At 35.3% G+C, this 26511-nt stretch overlaps 1 protein-coding gene across 1 annotated transcript in view; it reads right to left on the bottom strand.

The window, feature by feature from the left end:
- The window catches only part of Gbe1 (1,4-alpha-glucan branching enzyme 1), a 258120-nt gene that overhangs the window by 57425 nt on the left and 174184 nt on the right, over positions 1–26511 (bottom strand). The window contains exons 8-12 of the mRNA XM_076549097.1: positions 16615–16730; positions 12808–12935; positions 8633–8731; positions 4651–4761; positions 1264–1435 (exon numbers count right to left, since the gene is read on the bottom strand). Of these exons, the coding sequence (XP_076405212.1) occupies positions 1264–1435; positions 4651–4761; positions 8633–8731; positions 12808–12935; positions 16615–16730 (626 nt within the window). The remainder of the gene's footprint in view (positions 1–1263; positions 1436–4650; positions 4762–8632; positions 8732–12807; positions 12936–16614; positions 16731–26511) is intronic.

The raw sequence follows: 26511 nt of genomic DNA, 5'->3' as shown, positions 1-26511 counted from the left end.
GATTTAGAAGCAGAGGAACACCATACATAAATAAGATAGCATGGTAGACTGATTTTTATTAAAGGATGCATTAAAATTAGAAGCTATCTGTTTCAATAAAAAAAAGCGAGAAATAATTAAAATTAGGGAAGAGCTTTAGGCCCTATACCAAAGAATAACTTCAAAGTTATATTTGCTATCACACATGTGGTCAATTCAACACCCTATAGAAAGATAGATGTTAGAAGCAATTACAGTTCTTTATTTTGTTACGCTTGACAGTTTCATGTAAAGAGTTTCCCAACAAACACTTGTCTGTTTTAGGTTGAATATAATGTGTGAAAATGAATGTTTTGGAAATATTATGATTAACAATCTTGAGTAGATTAACAAATGCCCCAGTTCTACAGAAATTGCTCTACTAAGAGAAACACCAAGAAACAGGAAGTTGTGTACACGGACATTTCCTGTCCCAACAACCCAGTAATGTAAGGGGTAGGAAGCAATCGTGGCTGCTCTCTACTTTTCTGATCTTTCAGGTTTTTAGTCCATGTTACTCCTGGTTTTTATTGATAAGGTTAATTAGATTTATATATCAAAGTGGTCCACCTTAGGAACTTTCTGGAGCCTATCTTCAAACTTACAGCTTGCAAACAAGAGAGGATACTGAAAAACCTGAGATTCCATACAACTCTCAGAAAAAAAAAATCTAACACTGGGAAGCATTTTTTGCAGAAATACAACTCAGGCTCTTGGACATTTTTTATAGTTTTGCCCCTTGTTCTCCAGCCAGCAAACTCGACTCTCCTAAACCCCAAACATTCAAATGTTTGCTGGAGGGAAGAAGATACAGAAACATCGTAGTTAATTTCCTTATCTTATAATTCAGCATTCTTTGGGTAAGGACCATCTAATAGTTCCCTGCATCCAAAACTAAGTATTTTGCTCTTCACAACGTCCCTCGACCATGAGTTTCACACTGTGACACAAGTATCTCCTATGCAACTATTTCAGAGAAAACCCAAACCATTTGCTTATTGGTTTGTCATTTGACAACTACATTACTTTGCTTAATATTAAAATGCTACAATAACATCAGAAGGAAGACATTTAAAATAATAATTTTAGGATTAAAATATTTCAGCATTCTGATTACAAAAATAATGAATAAAATCAAAGTTGATATTCCTTTTAAATCTGAAAAACCAAACGGAAGTATTCTTCATCACTTACACTAGATAACATTTTAAGCACAGATTTCCTTTCTCTGTAGCTCACACTCACCCATGAAATTGAGATAGCCTTCCCCACCAAGGCCATGAGTAATGAGCCGAATCATCTTGTGCAGCTGTATTCCTCGATCAATAACTGGAGTGAGAGGAGCCAGAACACTCATGTTCGTGTACATCTCAGCATCCATCAACCAAAACGCCAGTGTCTTATCGCCAACCAGTGCCTACAGAAACAATTCACTGGATAAACCAGGAGCATATGTACTGAGACTACGCACTTAGAGCTTACAGCAGCAGAACACAAGGCTATACTGTGGGCAAACCACACTGGACGGTGTTTGGACCATTATTAATTTCCGGTGGTTACTTTCTTTGCTGAAAGGCAAATGGTCAAAGGGATCAATGCAGTTTTTAGGACAATGTTTAATTTTAAGAAAAAAATTAATAAGAAGCTCATATTTAGAAACCTGAATTATTTGTTGCATCTAGGAAAGTGCTTACAATTTCCTAAAATTTTCTGAAATGTTTCTTATAATGGTAAGAATATTATAGAGCCAAAAGCATTATATATATATATATATATATATATATATATATATATATATAATCCATATACATATATGCTATGATTTCATGTTTTGAAAACAATAGGAACATTTTAAAATATACATATGCATGTATATGAAATGGTAAAGTAGATAAAGAAATTACAATGATCTTTTGTTCCCATCATTCAATAAAAATTCAAGCTTGCATTCTTACTTTATTTACCACTTATATTTAGTTCATTTTATCTAAATGTTACCAATGATGATCAGGATAAGTGACTCATTAATGCTCTAGGTAGCAGGAAAGAGGCCTCTGACCACATGTACTAGTAAGGAGTAAAGACAGTTAACTAATGAAAGTATTCATCACTGACGGAAGGGGAGTAGATAGTGAATGTGTAGTATGGGGTAACCCACAATCTCAGTATGCTGAGAGTTTCACTTTGCAATTAGTTAAAATTATAAACCTATTATCCCACTAAGGTATTTTAATTAGAATGACTTCTTTGAAGGGTGAGTGCAAGATCTGGAGCACATAACCCTAAACCATTTGCCTTTCCTACTTACATGCTTCTGTATACCTGTTTGTTTTTGTAACCTCCGATCCTGCTTAAAAAGTGTTGGACTTTATGTTCACAGAGGAAGATTATTTTCAAGTCAAATAGCCCTGTAAAATACATCCCATTGGGATACAGATAATCTTAAATACATAATAGTTAAGGTTAAGAATTTATCTAAAAATTATATAATACCTCTTACCATGTATTATATGTACTTAGACTTATTGATTGTATAAATAGGTGTCTAGGTATCTTTTAATAAGCTTAAGAAGGAGCACACATTTGCTTTTGTAATGAATGAGGCATTTGGTTCATTATTGACATTCCTGACAATTTATATTCCTTAAAAGAATGAAACAATTCTCAGCAAATCTACATTTCTTTACAGATAGGACAAAAAGCTGCAAAATAAATTTACAAGCTTTCTTTTTCAATTTTTTTTATTCCACCCATATAGTTTTTATTTTATTTATTCAAACAAATACACATGTCGGTAATTTACAATGTGCTGTGATTTCTATATGTTTATTCACAAAAAGTAATAATTTATACATGCATTTTAATGTTCACGGGGGTTTTGTTATTTTGTTATTGTTGTTGTTGTTGTTGTTGCTGCGCTGTTGTTTTGAGACAAGGTTTTTCTGTAGAGGTCTGGCTGTCCTGGAACTCACTCTGTAGACCAGACTGGCCTCAAACTCAGGTAGATTCACCTGCTTCCCAAGTGCTGAGACTAAAGGCATTTGCTACCAGAGCTGGCAATTTTCACTGTTTCATACTTAGTGAGAACTTCTCACCCCCACACCCCCCACTCCCTGCCATCTACCCTTTAAACTGCTGCCTCTTTTCTGGTCTGTGTTTTTATAGGTATATACTTGATCAGTTATATAGATCATAGATATTACAACTTGAGTTGATAAGAAAGTTATGCCTAATTTGGTAGTTGTAAATTTAGTATAGGTCTACTTTACAGTTCAACAAACTTCTATTTAAGGTTCAAAACAGCAAATATTTTAGGTGAATAAATTATGTATGGCAAGTGTCTAAATATGCCACATAGTGCAAAAAAAAGAAACCATGAAATTGAGCAAGCACAGTTGTGTTCAAGTTTGCTGTATTCACAGGCAACAGAAAAAGGTAGAGCATGAGGCAAGGGGGCTATGTCAAAGGCCCGTGTACCTGCACATTCCTAACAAGAGAAAACTGAAAAGTCATTATTTTTTAACATGCCTATTAATACTAGAATAATGAATGCATTTATACTCTTAATATAGACATCCCTATTCGAAATTATCATTGTCCCACAAAATGGAATTTTTATATTTTTCATGCATATAAGAATAAAAATGAACCAGGCACTGTGATGTACGCCTTTAATTCCAGCACTTAGGAGGCAGAGGCAGGCCGATATCTGTATGTTTCAGGATAGCTTGATCTACACAGCAAGTTCTAAGACATTTAGTTCTACATAGAGAAACTGTGCCTCACATACACAAAAAGAATTAAAATAGCTTTCAATAGCCAAATGGTGCCTCCTGTCCTGGCATACTACATTTATTGAGTGTTGTAGGAGCAGTCACAGTACTCAAGAAAAAATGAATGGGGACACACTTTCTGCCTGCCCTAATGCTTGATAGGAATAGAGAGCATGAGGCAGCTAAGTTTTCCAACCTGAATTACGGCTTTAAGAGAATGTGACACTTGAGCCAGGTCTGAGTGGGAGTCTCTTTGGTTAAGTCAGTGAAGGGGAAAGTGTCAGACTGAAAGAAAACCTTTCAGAAAGAGGCAGAAGTATGATCATATTGAATAGAAGGCAGAGGGCTGGGGAAGGGATGAAACCTGTCCTGCATGAGGGACTCTGAGTGCCAAGCTCCAGCCAATAGAACTGGCTTGATGAGTTGATGCTTGCTCTTTGGAAAATAGCTCAGGCTGCAATAGGGGGTTGAGAGTAAGTAGGACAAGTCCAGCCTGGGCAATCAATTTTAGCAGGCTTCTGTGGTTGAGGGAGAAAATGTAAATGGAGGAAACTGTATGTGGAGACATCATGGCAATATCAACACACTAGATTAAACAACCATTCCTTTGGCAAAAGAAACCATTAACATTTGCAACTTCAATGTGAAGCACTCACAAGTATAATTTATAGACCTTTGAAGGAACTTTAAAATGCTTTTCAAATGTGGATTTATGTATGTACGTACGTACGTACATAAATGTTATAATACCTGTACTTAACTATAATGGTTTGTATTTAGAGATGTAACAGAATACAAAGACTAAAAGGAAGATAAATATTGACAGAGAAGAAAAATTACTTTATACATATTCACTTACCTGATCATGGCTCTCTGCATAAGCAACACATTTTTCAAGGTAGCGTCGATTTGTGAGAGTGAATACTATATTGCCCATATTCCAGTCTTCATCTTTAAATTCTTTAAGTAACTACACACAAGAGAGAAAAGAAACTCCTAAGTAACACATACTTTTCATTCTTTAAACCTCAACCTGAAAGCATACATATTATTAACTATTTGACATGTAGATATAGTGATGATGCTATTTTTTGTGGTTATACTTAAAATTAAATTGCGTCTTCAAAACACATATGCATTCCAGAGCATTAGGTGACATGGCAACCATGGCAGGCATTTATCTATCCCTAAGATATTAACAAGGCTACAATGCTAGGTTTCATTTATTTTTCTGCTGTACGTGTTTATTTCACATATATCATTCTCTAAATTTTAATATAGCATGTGTACATGGAAGGCTGTACCATTAGTGTTGGTATGCAGGTGACTGGTGTTTTTTTTTTTTTTTTTTTTGCATATGTCTTAAATTATACTTTGAGATTTCTGCCATCCTTCTATAACCTGGAATAACTGAAACATCATGATTGGCAATTTGTTTCACTTTCCTGTTTTTTCACACTAGGTCTTCCTGTAACTTTCATACACTAGAGATAAACTTGCTACATTTTTAGACTTAAAAATGTTTTAGCAGGAAGAGTATTTTGTTCCATTCATAAACAATGATAATTAAAACAATTATTTCACAGTGAAAATGCTAATTATAAGATAATTGTTATCTTAATAGACTACACTGGTTTTCTTTCCACTTCATTTTCTTTGGTCTGGCTTCTGCCCTTTTACCCTGCTGTGATGCCACTGACCTAAGACCTCCAATGTCATCTCTTGGGTCAGTAATTGCTCTTTCTGAGTTAAATACTTTCTGTACATGGCCTGCTGACCCTCATCCTTCACATGAAGTGTTCCCTCCTAGTGTCTACCACTGTGTACTTGATGTTTTATCTCTGCCCAGACCTATGGATATCATTCAAATTACTTTTCCCTGTGAGCCTACTCAAGATGAGGTTGCTTGAATTTATGTCCTAAATGTGGTTTCTCTATTACTCAATATTGTTTTTTTTTTTTTGTTTTTGTTTTGTTTTTTCTGATTGGGCCAATGCTTTGTTAAAAGCATCGAGGAAACTTGCTTCTAGGCAAAATTGCAAGATGTCCTAGGGTTCCTGTTTTCTCTTATTCATATATTTGTGTTACCTCCCTGAGTGTTTATGATCTCCAAATACGATAATATGATGGATGCAGTCTGAAGATGAGATAATACCTGGGCACTGCAGCAAGTTTCCAAACCTATGGCAAGTTTTCATTTCAATAGAAAACTGACGAAATTTCTGGTATTAGAAAAATATATGTGAATCTCCAGAGAATTTTGCTAAGAGGAAATGATAATCCAGGAAATTATAAACTACATGGTCCCATTTACAGTCCATTCTATGAACTGCAAACAGATAAAAGTAGAAATCACAATAGTCACTGTCGGGGATCAAGGAGTGACTGGGAGTCAGAATGAAATGGACATCTACAAAGACAGCATGGGCGGATTCTATATCGTACCTAGATCAATGCTGCCATATTCATTATGGCATTGTGCAAATTTACAAATTAGCAACACTGAAGGACTTATTTGTTACAAATTGTACCTACATATATAACTTTATAACACAAAAAGCGTTAAGTATAATCCATGTCTATGCCACACAAAACACATTGAATGCTAGGATGAGCAGAGAACAATTTCCAGATGCATACATCCCTTCATATGATGAGTAGTGAAGGAGTGCGCATAAATGCATACCTCACCTTTACATGCTAACTTCAGTGATTTATATCCGATCAGGCAAAAACAAATCAGTCACAATGAGTATTCTATATCTTTGTAAATATTTCTTATGGAAACGGTTAACATATAATGATAGTCTAATCAACTGAGTATAAAAGAACACAAAGGGGATATTTCACATAACTTTGTGTAACAAAATCATGACTGCAATCTAGCATTCATATCTTTTGAGTAGATGATAGGGAAAGCCATATATATTCCACTAGTCTTGTCATTAAGTTTAATAATTCTGTTTCACTGCTATTGGGGACAAGGACTGCCATCTATTTATTTTAAAAGAATTGTAAACTATTTTCTTTATTTTATGTCTTGCTGTTTTGTCTTTAACATATGTCTATGCACTATATGGATGTAGTGTCTGCAGAGGCCAGAAGGGGGTGTTGGAACTCCTGGGACTGGAATTACAGTCCTCGGTGAGTCAGAAAGTCGATCGATATAGGGAACTGTAGGAGGTCCTCTGAAAGAGGAGGCAATGCTCCCAGGAGCTGAGCTGCATCCCCAGCCCTCGCTATATTCTTAATGATGTAGCTCATAAAAAACAAGGCCAAGTCACTGTGTCCAAGGAATTCAGAATAACTAACCATCTAGATTTTAACCTTTTAGAAATAAAGCCCCAAATTCGTCATGCAGAAACATTCTTAAGTAGATGCATAAAACAGGAAATGTCATGTGCCTTCAAAGGGTTTCTGAATTCAAGATGGTCGGATCTTAGGCATTAGATGGTAATCTTTCCATTTGTGTGACACACTGCCTACTATTATATAGAAGGTACTAGAAGGTTGAATGGGCTAATTTTAAAGATTTAGAGGCGGGGAAACACCATCAACATTCTAAGAAGATTATGTCCCACAATGAGCTATGATTGAATAGGAAATAATTCTAGGTCGACCTATGCTTTTGATATATTTTTGAACCTACACAAAGTATGGTGAAGAATTTTAGTAACAGGTTAAAATGTAGGGTTTGGATTAAAGGTAGAAATGAATTATACATGAGAGACTAGAAGGGATAAGAAATTGGGGCTGATAACCTTATGCCAAAGGAAGAAATGTGCAAAGACAAACACTGTTTGTATAGTAACAAACTTAATGCATCTTTCAATGTACGAAACCAGAACAATCACATAGCCCAACAGACTTTGGAAAATACTTGGTCGTGCACCTGCTAATCATTATTAAAGGAAAAGCAGATGTCAAGTTGGGACAGCCTCACTATCAGAGCTGAGCAATGTAGAACCTGCCTGAGGGACAGACAGGAGAGCAAGTGATTATTATAGTCACGTTGTTCATTGATCCTATGAGTTTTCCAACAGGAAGTGAAACACTTCTGTCACTGTGGCCTTTGGAAATAGTTCATGTGTACTTAAGGGCTTATCAGGAAGCTATGATCATTCGTATAGATGTCTTACTTCTTACATTTACTCAACTCATGATTATAGGCATTTCTTCTCAAAGTGTGCTTTTCAAACCTAAGTTTATATAATGCCTTTGGACCTTTAAGAAAACTCATGTAAAGACACACACACACACACACACACACACACACACACACACAAGGGGGGGCAGGGGAGGGATAAAGAGAATGTAAATTATTTGAATTCTTAAAATTATAAAACGGTATGGAGAAAAAATACGTAGCTACCATTTATGATTATTCTATCCTATTTGATATTTGGTAAGGATTTGTTGAATGAAGGTACGGGTGAACCTAGATTTGCTGAGTGAAAGGCCACACTCTGAAGAAAATATTAAAAAATTAAGCAATTTCTACATCACTAGGTAATTGTGGATAGGAATAAATGTTTTGAAAAAGTTTGATGTCTTTTAAGTACAGACCACTATAGCTCCACAGATCTGCGATTATAATGCAAAATGTTCTACTCAACATTTTATTAATATTATTCTCTTGCTGGAATAATAGAAATGTGAAAACTTTGCTATACTCCTTTAAATTTTTAAGAACCATCTTATACAAAAACACAAGAATGACACAATTACGGGGAACTAATGTTTCACCTTTATCTGCAACTAATGATCATGAATAATAATTAAATTGAACAAATAAATTCATATGTGATACATGGGGGAGTGAAAATAACATAGAATCTTACTTGGATCCATTTATCTGGAATTGCCATTGCTAATCTGTAATCAAAGCCACCTCCTCCCTGGGAAGTTGGAGAACACAGAGCTGGCATTCCTGATACATCCTAAAACAAAGTGCATTATAATTATCAGCTCATATTATTCAAATTAATTTCATGACAGCAAAGTCCAGACCAACAAATGAAGTTTAAAAAGGCATATATTTCTGAGTATTTTAATAACATAATTGTAAAAGCAAACACAATTTTGAATTCACATAATTAGTTCCCAATATGTCATTTTTCTAATGTGTTCACACTAGCACAACTTTTATTCCAAAAGGATTTTTTCCTTTTCATGAGTATCAATTTGAGAACAACAACAAAAACAAAGTAAAAGTATTTTCAAAAATTGCTTAATCTTAGAGGCTTAAAAAAAATTCACTTATCATGTTTACCAAAACCAAAAAAAAATGTGTATAGCCTATCTCTGCTATACGTCTATATCTAGCCCTGTGAGTACTACCTCCTGAAGAAATGGAAAACATGGGGAATACATTAACAGTAAGGAAATAAGGTGGTTTCATTTTAGTAGGTTATACTGGAAAGGGTCACTGAGATCAGCCACTGGGTGTTTTCATTAGCAGATACAGAAACAAAGGCCCACTGAGGTGAAGGAATCTTGAAAGAGAGAGGCTTACTAATGGTGGAGTCAAGGCTCAGACATCAGACATCATCTGTTGCCAGTGTTTTCTCCTGCCATGATACCTTAGAATACTGAGACGTAAATATTAATCAAATAGACAACTGAGGTGAAAAATTGGGCAAAAGGATACTGATGTAGCAGAAGATATTTTTTGTAATAACAACAGCAAAATACAAGCTAAATACTATCATTCTAACACCGCACTAGATTTCAAACAAATCATTTTCTTCTGTTCAGTGTCTGTGGCCAGTCTTATTTACTCTTAATTACCTCTTCTAGACTATATGTTTTCAAATGAAGTTTCACCATTTCCAATTCCTCTTTACAAAAACAATCAGCATCTTGTGAGATAGTTTGCTTCTATTTTGTCCTGTAATAAAATTCAATATCTACTAGTAGAATATAAAATTCCTTTAGCTAAAGATTCAATTAAGTCATCCGACATTAAGCATTTGCTATACATCTTACTACCCAGTATTCTGTTTCTGTAAAACTTGTTTGTAAGACACATAACGGAAGAAGTTGCATTTGTTGACTAATGTGACCAAAGACTCTTGCTTTGTAGTTAGCACTTGACACAAAGAAGGTGTTCAATAAATATGTTCTGAGCGAAGGACTTAACAGTGCCAAAAGGGAAAAGATAAACAATTTATCTGATTTATCTACATGCATAAATGAGGGCATATACCTGTACTTATCATGAAATGACAATATTTACCAGCCCATATATGACAACTGACAATTTAGTAGAGGGAGAGACTTAGACCTCTCCACCACTATCTTCTAAATCTTTTAAGCTCTATATACAGTCTCCTTTAAAGTACATACTCTCTAGGCTTGGAACAAGCTTTTCAACATGTGTCCTCATTCAAATCCTTCTTTGGAAATTCTTACAAAATGATATCACACTATGAAATCTGAAGTAGCTGAAATGCTGCTATTTTGATAATCTCATTGGCAAATTATCCCTACAGAAATGCATGGGAAAATAAATAGTTGACTTCTCTGGACTCAAAACTAATTTACCTCCTTCTTATGGTAGACCAACACAAATAAACACACAATATGTCAGGATACAACCACTGGGAACTAAAATGCTTAAGCATAAAACTAAAATGTATTTTCTCACAGTTCTTTAAAGCTTATGATGGAAACAGAATGAATCAAGATTAACAGGGAAATATTTTAAAAGGAGTACTTATCAAAACAGAAGTGATATGTTCACAGATATTGTAGGAATTCAGTTCAATTTGCTGATATAAAATAAGCTGAGAATCTATTAAACATCGGGCTCCTCATTAGATGCTGGAGCTATGGACAAAATACTTTGCAAAGATTTATTGTGATCAAATGATCTGGAATGATTGCTGGTGGCTGAAATTTAAGTATATGTAACTTTACTTGAGAAAACAGATATATAGTCTGTATTATATGTATCTTTTAAAAATAAAATATAAGAAAAACATGGATATCAAATTTGTCACAATCCACAAGTCAGAATCATTGGATGTTCATTAACTCATGCATTATTCCAAGTTTCCTTTACAAAGTGAGGTGCTGGTGGCCACCCGCTTAAATATAAAAGAAAGAATAAATATAAAGGTAATATATTCCAACTATGAAAACTATGTGTGCAATGATACAGTATATAAGAATGACTGTGTGTTTCGAATTTAAATAAATCCAGTTCTTTAAAATCTAAAGAGTACTTCTATCTACTGACCAAGAAAATAAGTGATATAAAATATTTCAATTAATTAAAAAAACTTTGAACAATAGTGAACAGTTTCTCTAAAAAGTTTTTATTATAATTGTAATTAGTAATAAATTCTTATTTCTACCATACAGATTTATATAAAATTCTATCACTTATTCGTTTTTCCAATTTTTTTTAAAAAGTTCATGTAGATCAATTCTACACTTTGAAAAGACTCCCACTAGACAGAGAAGTCATGTATTGAAATTGAAGCAGTTTTCAATTTGAGTAGAATAAATTGAAAGCACATCTTGCCTTTTAAAAAAAAATCTAAAACCAAGTAATATAAAGTAGACTAAAGTCTGCGAGTTTCATTGGTAGAAACACTGACAGTCAGACAAGAGCTCCCTAGATGACGGCACCATTTTCCTTGAAATGAGTGGAAAGATCAATGTAACAATTTTAACATTCATGTATTAAGTAATTGCCTCTTTCTCTTCACCATTCACTTTTCATTTGCACTGTCATTAATTGTTTGTAGTAATTTGTCACATAGATTATCTCTGCTTTGGATTGTCACATATATTATTGACAAAATCATTTTTGATGTTTGACAGATAAATTAAAATACTGTTTTTAAGAAGTAAAATGGGATTTAAAATATTTTCTGTTCAAAGCACTTCAGAACAAGGAAGAGCTAATAGCTCTGAGCACAGGGAGTGAAGTAGGTACCATGAATTATTACTGGGTGTATTGTAGTTTTGGACTTGTGTTTTAATTTTATGTAAGAACTTGTTTCAGAACGATCTTTTGAAAATATACCCAAATGACACTGAAAAGGCAAAAGGTCTGACAGAAGTAAAACTGGTTTCTAACTATAGTCTAACAAGAGAGTTACCTAAACTAGCTAGAGTTTACTGCTTCTGAGAACAGACAGGCAGAAAAAGTGTATAAAAATAATAAATTCTAGAAGAAGGAAACTCACTCCAGTAAATGGAATGCCAACAGGACAAGGATACAGTTTAATCTCCTGACTCTTCTTAAACATAAGATTAGTATCTTATATGCTCATGACTATACTTCATATAAAAATTATTAACATGCTAGCTTCAATTTTATTAATAATTTCTAATTAGAAGATTTGTAAAACCACAGGGGGAGTTAATATTAAATCAAGATTAGCAGAATCACTTAACAAACTTCTTAGTTTATCACATTTATCCCCAAGAAGAGAATTGCCAATTGTGCATATGCAAAATTATACCATTGCAGCACAGCTTTGGGACAGTAAATCGTGAACTTTTAGTCATCATGACTAACTAGTGAACATTGGCAGCCTGAGAGCAACAACATGAACAAGAAAGGTAACTACATCTGAACACAAAATGCTTCAGAAAAGTGTGCAGGCAGGGATCCATGTCATCTCTAATGATTCAACCAGAAAATTAATTAATTAATTAATACACTAACAGGCATACATCGATACTCAATCCTTTTCACCACTGAAGGTCTCAGGCAGAAGGACCTGTCCACTGATTAGGACATTTTTACTTCCTAACCACAGGCATGTACTTTCTAACCATGGAATAGTGACAAGCAGTTACTGTAAATGATGACCTGTTAGGAAAACAGTGAATTCCAAATATTGTGCTACCCTTACAAGATAGCTGGGCCATGGTCAGAGCACAATTCCATTTTTTACAACTATTGCTGACATGAGTTTAGTTATTCAAATACTGTATGCTAATAGAATATTCTGTATTACAGGGAGTCAGATGGTGCAACATCACATAGTCTTACCTCCGCTATTGTAATAGAATCTGGATACAATGTGTGAGCCAAATGATTTGCCAACATGAGATAAATCAAAGCATCTTCATCAACTTGTAGTCCAAAATATTCATTATAGTCACCTGAGAAACCTTGACCTGAGTAACAGGGAGGGGGCAGGGAAAAGGAATATCTTATATAAATAGGTATATCTTAAGTCTATGAAAACATATCTCAAATTGTGAGGAGTGTGCTACTGTAAGGAAATGTAATAAAGTTACCACCTGAAAATGTACTAACTCAGTATTCCTTTTCAATACTCAGAGATCAGAAAATCCTGCAAATCAATTTCTGTTTGAAAGAAACAACACGAAGAGCACTTTAAAGATGTAATTTAATTCTAATTAAATTGTATAGCAGTGAAATAAGTAATGCAACTGAAATGGAATGACAATGTCAAATTTCCAACACATTCCTACCATATCAAAACAAAGAAAAATAACAGTCCCTGAGACAGCAAAGCATGGGTACAGGAGGGCTTAAGGAGGCCCTAACACACACTACTGAGCTAATGGGTATGGACTGATCCAGGCAGGATTTATTGCCTCTATGTGGGTACCCACCACAATAGGCTCAAGCAGAGAGTCTCAATCCTCTGGTCACACAGATAGTTCTGATGAAATAAATGGGTCACAAACAAAACCGAGTAATGAATCTGGGAAAGGGTCTAGGAGGGAAGAGGCATGGCTGGTAGCAATGGAATGAGATAAGAGAGCCAGCAAAGGAACTTAATCAGAATGCATCAAATACACATGTCAAAGAAAATAAAAGTATGGCAATGTTGGGTTCTACTTGGTCCCTCTGAGATAAACAAGAGAGAATGTGAAAGGCACTTTTAAACCTAGAACTATTATTTACATTAAAAGGGCTGTGAAGCATGCAATAGAGATTTGCTGTGATGATGAATAAATTAGCACTAAACTTTCTAGTGCCTCTTCTAACCTACTTCTTACTTTGTTTGCTTCAAGTATTGTTAGAATGATCATATCATTCACTGTGTATTCTTTTGACAATTTACTCTTTATATATATATATATATATGTATGTATATATGTATATATATATATTTTATTTTACAATACCATTCAGTTCTACTATCAGCCATGGGTTCCCCTATTCTCCCCCCTCCCCCCCTCCCCTTACCCCAGTCCTGGACAATTTACTCTTATTTACACTAAATCAAATCAATATTTATTACCAGCCTTCCCCCCAGTTCCATTTACCTAAGCACTTTACTTTGACCCTTGTTTTATCATGTCCATTTGCTGGTGGCTGGCACTAAAGGATAAGTTAATGTGTAATTATAAAAGGCCATGCCTCATGTTCTTTCGCATATACACCTCAATAATAATTCTGTCACTTTTCCCACTCTACTAACATCATTCTTCTTTCATTTACAATATGGAATGGACAAAAAGTGTGCGTCCATAAGTCAGTCATTCAGAGAAACTTTAAAAATTATTTTTATTTTATTATTGTTGTTGAGGTATAATGAAGATAAACAAATGAAGACAGAGGACCATTTCATGTAGTAAGTTCTTCCACCCAGTTTTACTAACACAGGTCATCAGGCTTGCATAGCAAACCCTTTTATCTGTGGAGCCATCTTGCTGGCCCAATATAATACTTACATATAGGTGTACATGTATATTTATTATCCCAAGCAAATTAATCACATTTATCCTATTCACTATTAGTAGAGCATATATGTAAGTTAAGGCTGGGGTGGCATAAAAAATGTAACTTTCAATTAAATTCCATACCAGAAATATAATACAGATGACCATACTGATCATCCTTATATGTTATATCCCCCAAATATATGTCTTAAAATTGAAATATTGTATCCTTCAGCTAAAATTCCCTATTTTCTCCAGCTCTGTACCATCCAGCTATCAAACCATAAGCCACACTTTATTTCCAAAGAATTCTGAATATATTGTTTTGGGAAATAGTCTACCATAAATTCAGACATGTTTTCATCCATGAAATAAATTACTTTTTTCTTCCTAGATCTCAATGATGTCTTCAAAGAGTTTACAGATTAAATATTGCATCTTTATCCTAATTACATCATCACATATTTTTATAATCTATTGTCCATTTGCTTTGTAATTTTAGGTTTTTGTTTTTGACATGTTAAGTAATATGTATTACTTAATATATTACTTAATGTATATATTTTATATAATTAATATGCATAATACACAGAGAGAGATAGAGAGACTCAGAATTTTTTTCCTTATGATTTCTTGGGCTTTCTACTCATGAAATGGATTTCACATCCCCATAAATTTTTGTTCATTTCCTCAATATCTCAGACCCCTGGGTCCTTCCTGGCCTTCAACAGAGGCAGATTTAAACTATGAGAGGATCTCTGCCTCTCTCTATGTTTGTCTTTGTCTCTTCAAAGACAGCTTCCATCTAAACTGGAGGACAGATATAGGTGAAGCCTGGTGTGTGACAGTTGTAACTTCTTTCCTCCAAGCACTGGCAGTGTCAGGATTAAGGGCAGGTAGCAATGGTCATCCTCTTCAGCTCCTTCCTTAGAAGACACTTGTCAAGATTTATTGTCTACACAGATCTCATCTTTATTTCCTTGTTGGTAGGATGTACCCACATATAGTTTTAAAAGTTTTATTTTATCGAAGATAGAATTTACGCTATATACACCATATTCTGATTATGGTATCCACTCTCTCAGCTCCTCTGAGATCCTCCTCACCTCCCCTCCTATTCAGATTCATTCCATTTCTGTCTTATCTTAGAAAACAAATAGGAATCTAAAGAAAGATAATAAGATAAAACAAAAACAAATTTATTAGACTAGGATAAAACAAACAGAAGAAAAAAGCAAAGAAAGAGCACAGGAAATTCATATAGACACAGATGCACACAGGCATCCTATAAAAACACAATATCTATGCAAAGGGTCTGTAAGGTTAAAAAAAAATGCCCTGAAGAAACATTATGGAACAAAGGACCTCCAAAGATACCAAAGAGTTGCACTTGTCATCCATTTTTAACCCATAAATTATCTCCAATTAATAACCACTTGCAAATGAAAATTTAGTTTTTTCCAATGGTGTCTCAGTGGAGACACAAACTACTCATAAGGGTGATCCCTGTGACCATCAATAGATGGCCAAAATGTATTTATATAGAATAAAATAAAGGCTGAGTATGGGGCCCCATGATTGAAATTCCATCACTCTGGACGAAGGTTGAGAGAGAAGAATTAGGAGATTGGGGTCAGTGTAGTCTAACCAGCAAGATCCAGTTTCAAAAAAAAAAATTACCAATCATCTCTATATTTGGGGAATTAAAATTTTGAGTCTAATTTTGTGTAACTTTCAAAATGATGCCTGATCAATTCTTGAATTTAATTTAAATCAAGTAAATGGCACGCATATTTTCTTCATGTATAATGCACAAAATGTTATCATTTATCATTCTTTATCTGGTTGAAAAGATGAATATATGCTTCAATAAATCCTGAATGTGCTGTGGTAAATGGTTCTTTAAATTTTTCAAAGCCTTATATTAAGGACCTTTATTCATAAGAAGACACATTCAAATGGAAGTGTATACTTTTGGATTTCTTTCTAATTAATTCATATCAGAAATGACCAGACAAAATGCATAAACAATAGACAATTCAAAGTGGAGCTGCCTGTGATGGCCATGCAGTGTCTATAGAAGAACCCCAAACCTAGCTACAACTTAACAATGAAAAGTAAGCTCATCCTTTACATCTGTAACATAGCAGGTACCTACCCATGCCATGGTGATGATACAGCATGGATGTAACGCCATCAAAACGGAACCCATCAAAGCAGTATTCCTCCAACCACCATCTTATGTTTGACAGAAGGAATCTTAAAACTTCCCAGCTAAAATATTAGACAGAAACGAATTTAAGTACAATGAAAACAGTGTTTTCCTTAGTCATTACATATCACTTGTTTGAAGTATGAATTAGAATTACTCCTTTGTCTCAAGCATGATATTCAAGAAACACATACAAACAGTAGAAAACATCCAATATCGTTTGTATAATGAAGCTCATCCTAAAAGGAAAACAAATTAAATTCCCTTTAGCCACAAAATCTTTCAAAATCTGAGGAAAATTAAAGGGGAAAAAAGAAGAATTACAGAGCATCTGCCTATGCTGTCTCATCCAGGTCTTGACTCTTGTCAACCAGATTGTCCACTGTAGATAATGTAACTAAATATAAAAATGTTACTTATTACTGAATTTTAATCAAGATTTTTCATGGATCACATCATAGTCACGTAAGGAGACTATTTTCTTTATTAAGAATTATATTTACATTTACTAGAGTACTCTTTTATAGAAGTAAAAACGAAAGCCTAATGACAAAATCCCCACATATTTAATAAATTATAGCACACAGAGCCTAACATCCATCAAAGCAGAAGGAAAAAGAACGGTATAACTCAATTAAAAACGTAATTTGAAGCAACTATATCTTGGACAATTGAGAGGGCAACGTCAATTAATATTTCCTTCAGATGCACAGCTATGGCTGAATTCTCTATCTTATTACAACTGTAGTTTTAATACTTTAATACCCCATTTAGCTTAATGACAAAGCAATAATAGTGTATACAAGTCTTTAACACATCTCAAATTTATGCATTTTTAAACCTCCTTCGTATAAAAGAACAATCTGACATAAGCACAGATTAAGTCATCACATTCAACTCCAGAAGTATATCTCTAACCTCTGAGGGAAGATGAATGCTGATGCTAATACCTACTTGAAATAAGTTACCTTGAACTTTAATATTTCCTGAATACGTGAACAATATATGGAAATAAAAACCCAGAAGCATAAGCAATGCAACAAATATGAAGGAAAACCTGGAAGTTCGAGATGCTTGGGTTAAATACTTATGAAGATGTATTTCAGTTGTACTTTATTAACACGTTTGTTTGTTTTGTGACTATGTAAACATGTTTGAGCTTGGAGCGTGAAAAAACCAAGTACATGTCAGATAGAGATACCAAGTGAAATATTCCATTAATTTTCCATTTTATTTTTTGGGACCATGTTGCAGTTTGGGTGAGAATGGCCTCTCCATGGCTTATATATTTAAATGCTTGGTCAATCTGTTTGGGAAGGACTAGGATGAGTGGCCTTCTTGGAAAAGCTACGTCATGGGTAGCAGGCTTTGTGATTTCAAAAACCCACATCATTCCCAGTTACCTCTTTCTGTCACCTCCTTGTGCTCAAGATATAAAGTCCCAGCTCTGGTCCAGTGTCCTGCTTCCCTGTCTGCTGCCATTCTCCCATGTTGGCAATGGACCCTAACACTCTAGAACTGTCACCCCCAAAGTGAACACTCTCTTTTATAAGTTGTCTTGGTCATGGTGTTCTGTCAGAGCAATTGATAAGCAACTAAGACATATAAGATATCTCACTGAACATGGAACTTACTGACTGGCTAGACTACCTAGCCAGAAAGCCCCAGCAACTCTTCCTAACTGTGCCGACCTTGGGGTGGGAGTACAGCCACACTTTTATGAATCTTTTCATGGGTGCTGGGGATGAACATAGACTCTCATGCTTACTCAGCAAATACCTTATCTACTAAGACATCTCTCTAGCCCTACCATTTAAGAAAGATATTCACATTTATAAAACAGAACTCAATAAAAGGAGATATGCTGCAACTGTACAATAATCAAATTTTTTGTATAATAATATATATATATTTTTGATATTTTTTTAAATTATTAAACTAGGAAATTAGTTTAGAGATGTCTTAGATTACAGCAGAAGTAGAACGGAATCATGTAGAGATTGCCTATATGCCCTCTTTACCTTTACATATATCATAGTTATTTTAAAAGGTGTTGTGGATGACTGATAAATAAAACACAGATTGGCCAGTAGACAGGCAAGAAGTATAGGTGGGACTAGCAGAGAGGAGAATTGAAAGAACAGGAAGGCAGAGAGGAGGAGACACCAGCCTGCTGTCCAGGGAACATCATGTAGAGGAAGCAGGTAAAGTCACAGAACAAGTGGCGACATATAGATTAACAGAAATGGGCTGAGTATAAGAGTAAGAGCTAGACAATGGTAGGCCTGAGCTAATGGCAAAGCAGTTTAAATAATATAAGCATCTGTATGTGTGGTGGTATTCTAATTGTACTGAAATGTGATTTTGATTGTATGTTAATAAATAAAGTTGCCCGGGGGTCAGAGCTATTAGAGTCATAGACAGAGTGTGGCGGTGGTGGCACACGCCTTTAATCCCATAGATCTCTGTGTGTTCAGGGATACAGCCAGCATTGGAGACATATGCCTTTAAGACCTAGGGGGCTGTACATTCAGACAGTGACGAGGCAGTCACGTGTTTGGGTTTACAACCAATGAGAAGGCAGAATGACAGGAAAATCGATTTACACACAAGAAATAGCTCTCTTTTGGGAAGCTGGGACACCGCAGGCGGAAGGGTGAGATTTTAGCTCTGAGCTCTGACCTCTCGGCTTTCTCTTTTACATTGTTTCTGTGTTTCTTATTTAATAAGACGGTTGGTTACATCTACATGTATGTTTATTTTATAAGTGGGCTAAGGGATGCCTGGGCTTGGCAGGATCCAGAAAGAAAAACTCTAGCTACGAATGGCGCCCAACGTGGGGCCCAAACCCATGACCCTGAGATTAAGAGTCTCATGCTCTACCGACTGAGCTAGCCAGGGTCATATACAGTTTTATTATATGTGTGTGTGTGTGTGTGTGTGTGTGTGTGTGTGTGTGTATACATATATATATATATATATATATATATATATATATATATATGAGAGAGGGGGGTTTTTTTGGGGGGGGGTTCGAGAGAGGGTTTCTCTGAGTAGCTTTGCACCTTTCCTGGAGCTCACTTGGTAGCCCAGGCTGGCCTCAAACTCACAGAGATCCGCCTGGCTCTGCCTCCCGAGTGCTGGGATTAAAGGCGTGTGCCACCACTGCTCGGCTGAGAGAGAGAGGTTTTTAAAAATGAAGTCTTTAAAGGGACAGTAAAGATAGTATAAAAATAAGCCACGTAAAGATGGATATTACACAGAGAATCTGGATTGTGTTGTCTTTGGGATTTTAAGTACAAAAAAAATTGATTTTAATAGCTGTTGAGTTAAAAAAAATGTATGTTTTAAAGGTATCTTGACTTCAAAATTTGGATGTAAGGATATGTTGCTTTGGAGAGGAGGCTCTGCTTTTGTTTCCACAGAAAGCCAGGGGCTATGGATTTGTTCCAGATTAAGGTACATCAGGTTTGACCAGCCAAGACCACCTGAAAGGTCTCCAATGACACAATGGCTCATATGATCCAACATCCAAAATGGTTTCAAGGCAACTGGCTCAAAAGAGATACCCTCACAGACTACTCCATAATCCTAAATTTTTCTTTGTGTCCCCATAAGATACAGCGCCCCCCTCCAGCAGCAAGTAGTAAAAAAAAAGCTATGCCCAAATTCCCAAATATACCATGCTGGCTTTGCAGATGGAATTGGCTCACTCCTTCTCTAAACACAGACATATTGCTTAAAAAAAAAAAAAAAAAGTTAAGAGATTCTTGTGTCCCAAATCAGAAGAGCCCTCTGGTGTGGGACAGGAAAAAACAATATTTTTATTTAAAGCAGGTTGATTATAAATGCAATCTCTTTCTTAAAAAAAAAAAAAAAGGGAGGGGGTAGTTTATATATGATAGGATGAAAGGGTAGATTAATGAGCCTACTTTTAAAGAGTAACAACTTGTTTAGAAATGTTTTACATTGCTATGGATTTTAGTATATTGATATAAGTTTAAACTTAATTTTGTTATACTGTATGTATATTTCTATTCTTGTTTGAAGTATTATGTTTATATAACTCATTAGGTTGTAATGGATAATTGAGAAATACAGATTAATAATTAGTCTATTATGATAGTCAAACTTATAGACATGTTGTTTTCTAGGTATATAGAGATATAATTCAATTAGGTAATCTTCAAACACTTCAAAGACCTACATAATATGGCATTTAAAATGTTTTAAAACTTTAGACTTTCTGGACAGTGAGACATGTCTGCTCCTGGCAGCACCAATTTACTTAAGAGAGGAGGATGAGCATCAAAGACACTCTATATGGAGTTTATCTTCTTCTTGACAATAATAGCCATTTGGACAAGAAACTGTTCTTGCCTGGATTGCTTGAAAAAATGTATTGACTAGACATGCAGGACCCATAAGAAGGTGACCACTGAACTTTGCTTGGTGAAATAGTCCTTCAGGTTCCTGCTTCGCAGAGAAAACTGCCAAACATTCTACAGGACACAGAGAGAAGTGATTGGGAGACTCTAGCCCTGTGGGCTGAAGACAGATGCCCCAACTTTACAAAGGAACATTAGGTGACTGTCCAGGCTGCCGGCTGTCTCTTGTCTACCATACAAGACTCCAGAAAGTTACTTACATCCTTCTCCGTTTTCTCAGATAATAGTATATCCTTCTGAGGTCTTTGATTGGTTGAAGACTAGAGATAGTTATAATTTTCCTTAGTTATGATAAAAGATAAGTTAGATATGAAACCTTAGACTCACAAATATAAGATAGATAGGATATCTTCTTTAATATTGTAACTGTAATTCTTGCTTGATAATTGTTTTGTTATATGTAGTTTTACTATGTCAAAGTTAAAACCTTCCTTTAAAAAAAAAGAAAGAAAAAGTACTGTGGATGATTGATTGATTGATAAATAAAATACTGAACAGCCAGTAGACAGGCAAGTATAGGCAGGACTAGCAGAGAGGAGAATTGAGAGAACAGGAAGGCAGAGAGGAGGAGACACCAGCCTGCCATCCAGGGAGCATCATGTAGAGGCAGTAGGTAAAGCAATGGAACAAATGGTGACATATAGATTAACAGAAATGGGCTGAATATAAAAGTAATAGCTAGCCAATGGTAGGCCTGAGCTAATTAAATAATATAAGCATCTGTATGTTTATTTTATAAGTGGGCTAAGGGACTGACTGGGCTTGGTGGGACCCAGAAAGAAAAACTCTAGCTACAAGAAGATTCAAGTCTATATGAAAATTTCAAAAGATTTGAATAGGTTACAGGTTTGCATGTCAATAATAGTTTGAAAACATTGCTTTTCAAAAGCACACATACTTATCAATAATGCTACATAGTTGCACATACTTTTATCTTGTTAAAAAGGTTCATTTATGTGTTTGTGTGTGTGTGTGTGTGTGTGTGTGTGCATGTTCCTGCCATGAACACAAAAACTAGTAATAGACTTTTGTATTGGAGAAATTATTTTGGCCACTCCACGTAGTTAAAAGGATATTTATTAAATGGCGTAACTCACAAATTAAATAATGGGTAGGTCGCAGGGTCTGGGGAAGGTGTAATGCAGTCTAGCGGTGTTCTCCGGAGCTCTGCACAGTCAATCTGCACCGGTCAGCGTTCCGGCACCGAGAGAGCGCCCAGAGCGAGCGCTGGCCCATCCAGCTCTCGGGTCCCCAGGCGCCTCCCCTCGCCCCACCTCGTAGGCGTGACAGTTGCCAGAGTCTCAATGGGGGTTGGAACTTCCAGAACCAAGCTGGAATGGCTACCCACTACACTTTTGATCTCCCAGAACTGAAGCCTGTGTAAGACGTCAGGCTTGCTATGTGGGATACAAACCCTGGTCATCAGGATTGCAGTGCATGGGTACACTAAGCCATGTCAATAGCCCACATGCACTTTCTGAAAAGTAACCTAAATGTATTGTTTTAGTAAAAGCCACCTCAGGGTAGAAAGAATATTTGTTTCAATGATAAATATATAAAACCATAAACAAGACAATACAAACTGTCCTTGGGCCTTATCTGACACTCACTATTCTTTATTTGTGTGGGGGTAGAGAGTATTATACATAATTTTTGTAAGTTTAATCCATGCAGACAGAGCAAATGCCTTCCAGGTTTTCCTGGTTTGTGGCACTTTGCCTTTCTTATGCTATATATTTCTATGTATTTACATGACTGGTTTATACTAAAGAACATTAATTTCACATAATAGAAATACTACAAACTGAATAATCTTTAGGTAAAAAAAAGATTCATATAAAACTTCATTCTAACATCTGTGAAGGTGAAAGAAAAGGAAAAACTTATCATGTGATATTGCTTTTCAGAGACAAATAGAAGAGTGATGTGAATTCAATCACTGAAAAAGCATTTCTCTGTCATGTTTTTAACTAAAAAGTATCACTCATTCCTCTTACTACAATAGTTTACCTATTCTTCTATTGGCCAAAAAGAACAATAAAATTCTTTAACATATGAAAAGAAACAGCAACATCTGGTTGTGACAATGTGCAAATATATTTTATTTGCAAGGATGAAAAACAAAAACAAACAAACAAAAAAACAACACTGTCTTTTGATATTCCAAAACTAAGCAAATGACAATGGAGTATCTAATTAGAAACTTTCAATGGGTAATTTTTATTCTTTAGAGTTCTAAAGCACTATTAACCTGAAGCAAAGCCTAAAATCTAAGAGACACAGCCAAAAGAATCATCGTGCATCTGGAAAGAATAAATCAAATTTGTATTGGCTCCAAAATAATGTCATTATTTTTGAAGATTCACTGATAAAATGAATGTATCTCCTACAAAATGACTGAAGAGAATAAAGATGCACAGCATGAACAAACAGTGCAAACTAACATTGAAAGTTCACTTTTCTAAACAACATGTAGAAAATAGACTCAGGAAAAAAAACTGAGACATAAAAATTTAAAGTTAAAAAGCGTAATTGAAAGGCCTAAGTTAAGCCGGGCAGTGGTGGCACACGCCTTTAATCCCAGCACTCGGGAGGCAGAGCCAGGCAGATCTCTGTGAGTTTGAGGCCAGCCTGGACTACCAAGTGAGTCCCAGGAAAGGCGCAAAACTACACAGAGAAACCCTGTCTCGAAAAACCAAAAAAAAAAGAAAGAAAGAAAGAAAGAAAGGCCTAAGTTAAAAAATGAAGTCTCCAGAGAAAACTAGATAGCTCAGTTGGTAACATGTTTTTGCTATGCAAGCAGGAAGAGCTGGGTTCAATACCAGAACCAATGTAAAATACACAAGCACTATGGCCTATGATTGGAATCCTCGATGATGGGGGGTGGGCAAAGATAAGGGATCCCTACGTCTAGGCAGATAGCTAGCTTCTCTCTAAATCAGGAACTACAGGACAGTGAGATACCCTGTCTCAAGAAAACAAGATGGAAGGCATCTGAGGAGGCATACCTGAGTGAAGTTTACTTCAAGCCTCCAAACACATGCACATACACATGTGTAATCATCACATTAGTGAACACACACACACTCCCACACAGACAGACAAATAGACAGAGTACTATTACATTTCTGTTAAACATGCTCAACTAGATTATTATATTGTTAATTAATACTAGATTACTAATTATTACTACTAGATTATTAGAAGCAGTTAAGCAAAAATAATTAGGTCTATATGACTAATACTTTATAAATACCTGGCCATTGTTGCATAAGAAAAAAGAAGCAACAAGAATCAGATAAAAAAAGAAATGTGAACCTATAAAGAGCATTCCACTATTGTGGTCCAGCAATTGTGTGTATTACCTTACCATACGACATGCAGACAATATAGTTGACTGTAAACTCAGTGGCCTGGTGTCATGGAATGGATATTTGACCACACTGTGAATCCCAAGATTGCATTAATTAAACAAATCAACCTTGAGTCCAGAGGCAGAGCCAGCAACTAGTTTACAGGAAGTAGTCATACAGAGTAAGAAGGAGTTCAGAAAATGGAAAGAAAATGCACAGGAAGCAGTGAGGAAGGACTTGGAGTTTGGCAGCCTTCTTGGTTTGGGATGGCAGAAGTTGCAAGACACTGCCTAAGGAGGAAGGTCAGCTGCTTGTTCCTTGGCCTTTCTGAGCTTTCAGGTTTTCACCCCTGCCTCTGACTCTCCAGTCTTTATTGGTAAAATCATAAGACTGAGATTTAGAGACTGGCCAAACTCATTTGAAATATACTGATTATATTCAAGTCAGTAAATAAGGGAATTAGAGAACTTTCCAGACAGAGAATCACAGAAAATAATGTTGATTCCACAGAACAAGCAGATAAGCACATGTATTTGCATGTACAGAATGTAGAATGTAATGATTAAAAAAAAAGTCAGATCATGGAGTGTTACCAGGGTACTAGAATGAAGATGTAGCTATCTTTATGTCTGGCTTTAATACATAAACATTGAATTTGATGTAAATGATGTATTTGCTTATAAAATAAATATATTATCTCAGTTCACTGAACTCAAATTAAAATAGAACTGGTTCAGGAGTAGTCAAGGCCACCTGCAGAGTTCAGTGAGTCACTAAGGGACTTCAATAGAAGGTTTGGGATATAGGTTCACTTATGACTAGCCAGGATATTTATACATAAACATATAAAATGGAGTCAGCAAAGGGAAAGATTGCCCTGGCATCATTTGAGAGTCAAGTCAATGCCAAATCTATGTGGGTTGTGGCAAGGGACCAGCTCCCACAGTACATATAACAGTCTAGACTTCCAGAACAAAAGCAGGTATTCAGCATAACCACATTGCACAATGAATATACAGAAAGAGATGGTTACCATTCCTAGAAATAGTAAAAGCCTTCTGAAATTTACTAGACTTGCCAGCAGGTATTTTTCCAGACAACCGTTCTAATTATGTACCATGTAATTTTTTTTTTTTCTCTACAAGACCAGAAACTATCTTTGGCTAGGTAATTATAAAATAACTAGTGCTACTAATATGGGTAAAAAGTAAACATAATTTTAACATCATTTTATTCTAAAGCTAAGCAGACTTCAAGATCAACAAAAGGAAGTTTAAAAATCTAGGTGAAGTATGATGTCTTGAATTAAACTCTCCTGCATTCACGAGGAGAGTGAAAGCATTAACGTCATACATGAATGAACTAGTTTGTGGGATCTAAAAATCTGCATTTTTAGTGTGACACTAGAACAAGCTTAAGGGAGTATGTCATGAGTCAAAATAAATATTTCTGAGGGATGACTAATACTATATGTTAGAATTTTTAAATTTAGTAATAAGAAATTCTATGTTCTTCATCTTTCTGGAGTAGAGAAAGTGGAGTCATGATATATCCCAAAGTCTGACCAAATGACAGATGCCACATAATGTGCTCAATAGCTACAGGAATGAACTCAGGCTTCTCAACTGAATGGTTACCTTGAGTCAAGGAATAAAAAATGTCTGGTAAATGGTATGATAAAAAATTCAATTGATTTTTTATATCTCAAAATGTCATCAGACAGCTGGTAACTCAGTTGATATATACACTTGACTAGAATCCCATAAAAATTTAAACCAGAATTTATCATGGCAGTATTGTTTTGGAGTGTTCCAACATATAAGGTCAGCCATTAATTTTTAGATTACTCTCTTGATATAAGGCACTTAACCCTCCCCTAATAAGCCATGGTGGTGAAACCTAATGTCTGATCCATTGAGAGAGCTAGGTGGTAACATTTAGACTATGATGCCAAAACTACATCAGTGGTCTGCATGAAAATGCTAGATAAGCAGCCAAATATGGTGAACTATTTGTACATGAATTAGGAACAAATAATACGT

The sequence above is a fragment of the Peromyscus maniculatus genome, chromosome 12 (genome assembly GCF_049852395.1).
Source record: "Peromyscus maniculatus bairdii isolate BWxNUB_F1_BW_parent chromosome 12, HU_Pman_BW_mat_3.1, whole genome shotgun sequence".
NCBI classification, from domain to species: domain Eukaryota; kingdom Metazoa; phylum Chordata; class Mammalia; order Rodentia; family Cricetidae; genus Peromyscus; species Peromyscus maniculatus.
This window is presented reverse-complemented; position numbering and strand designations above follow the sequence as displayed.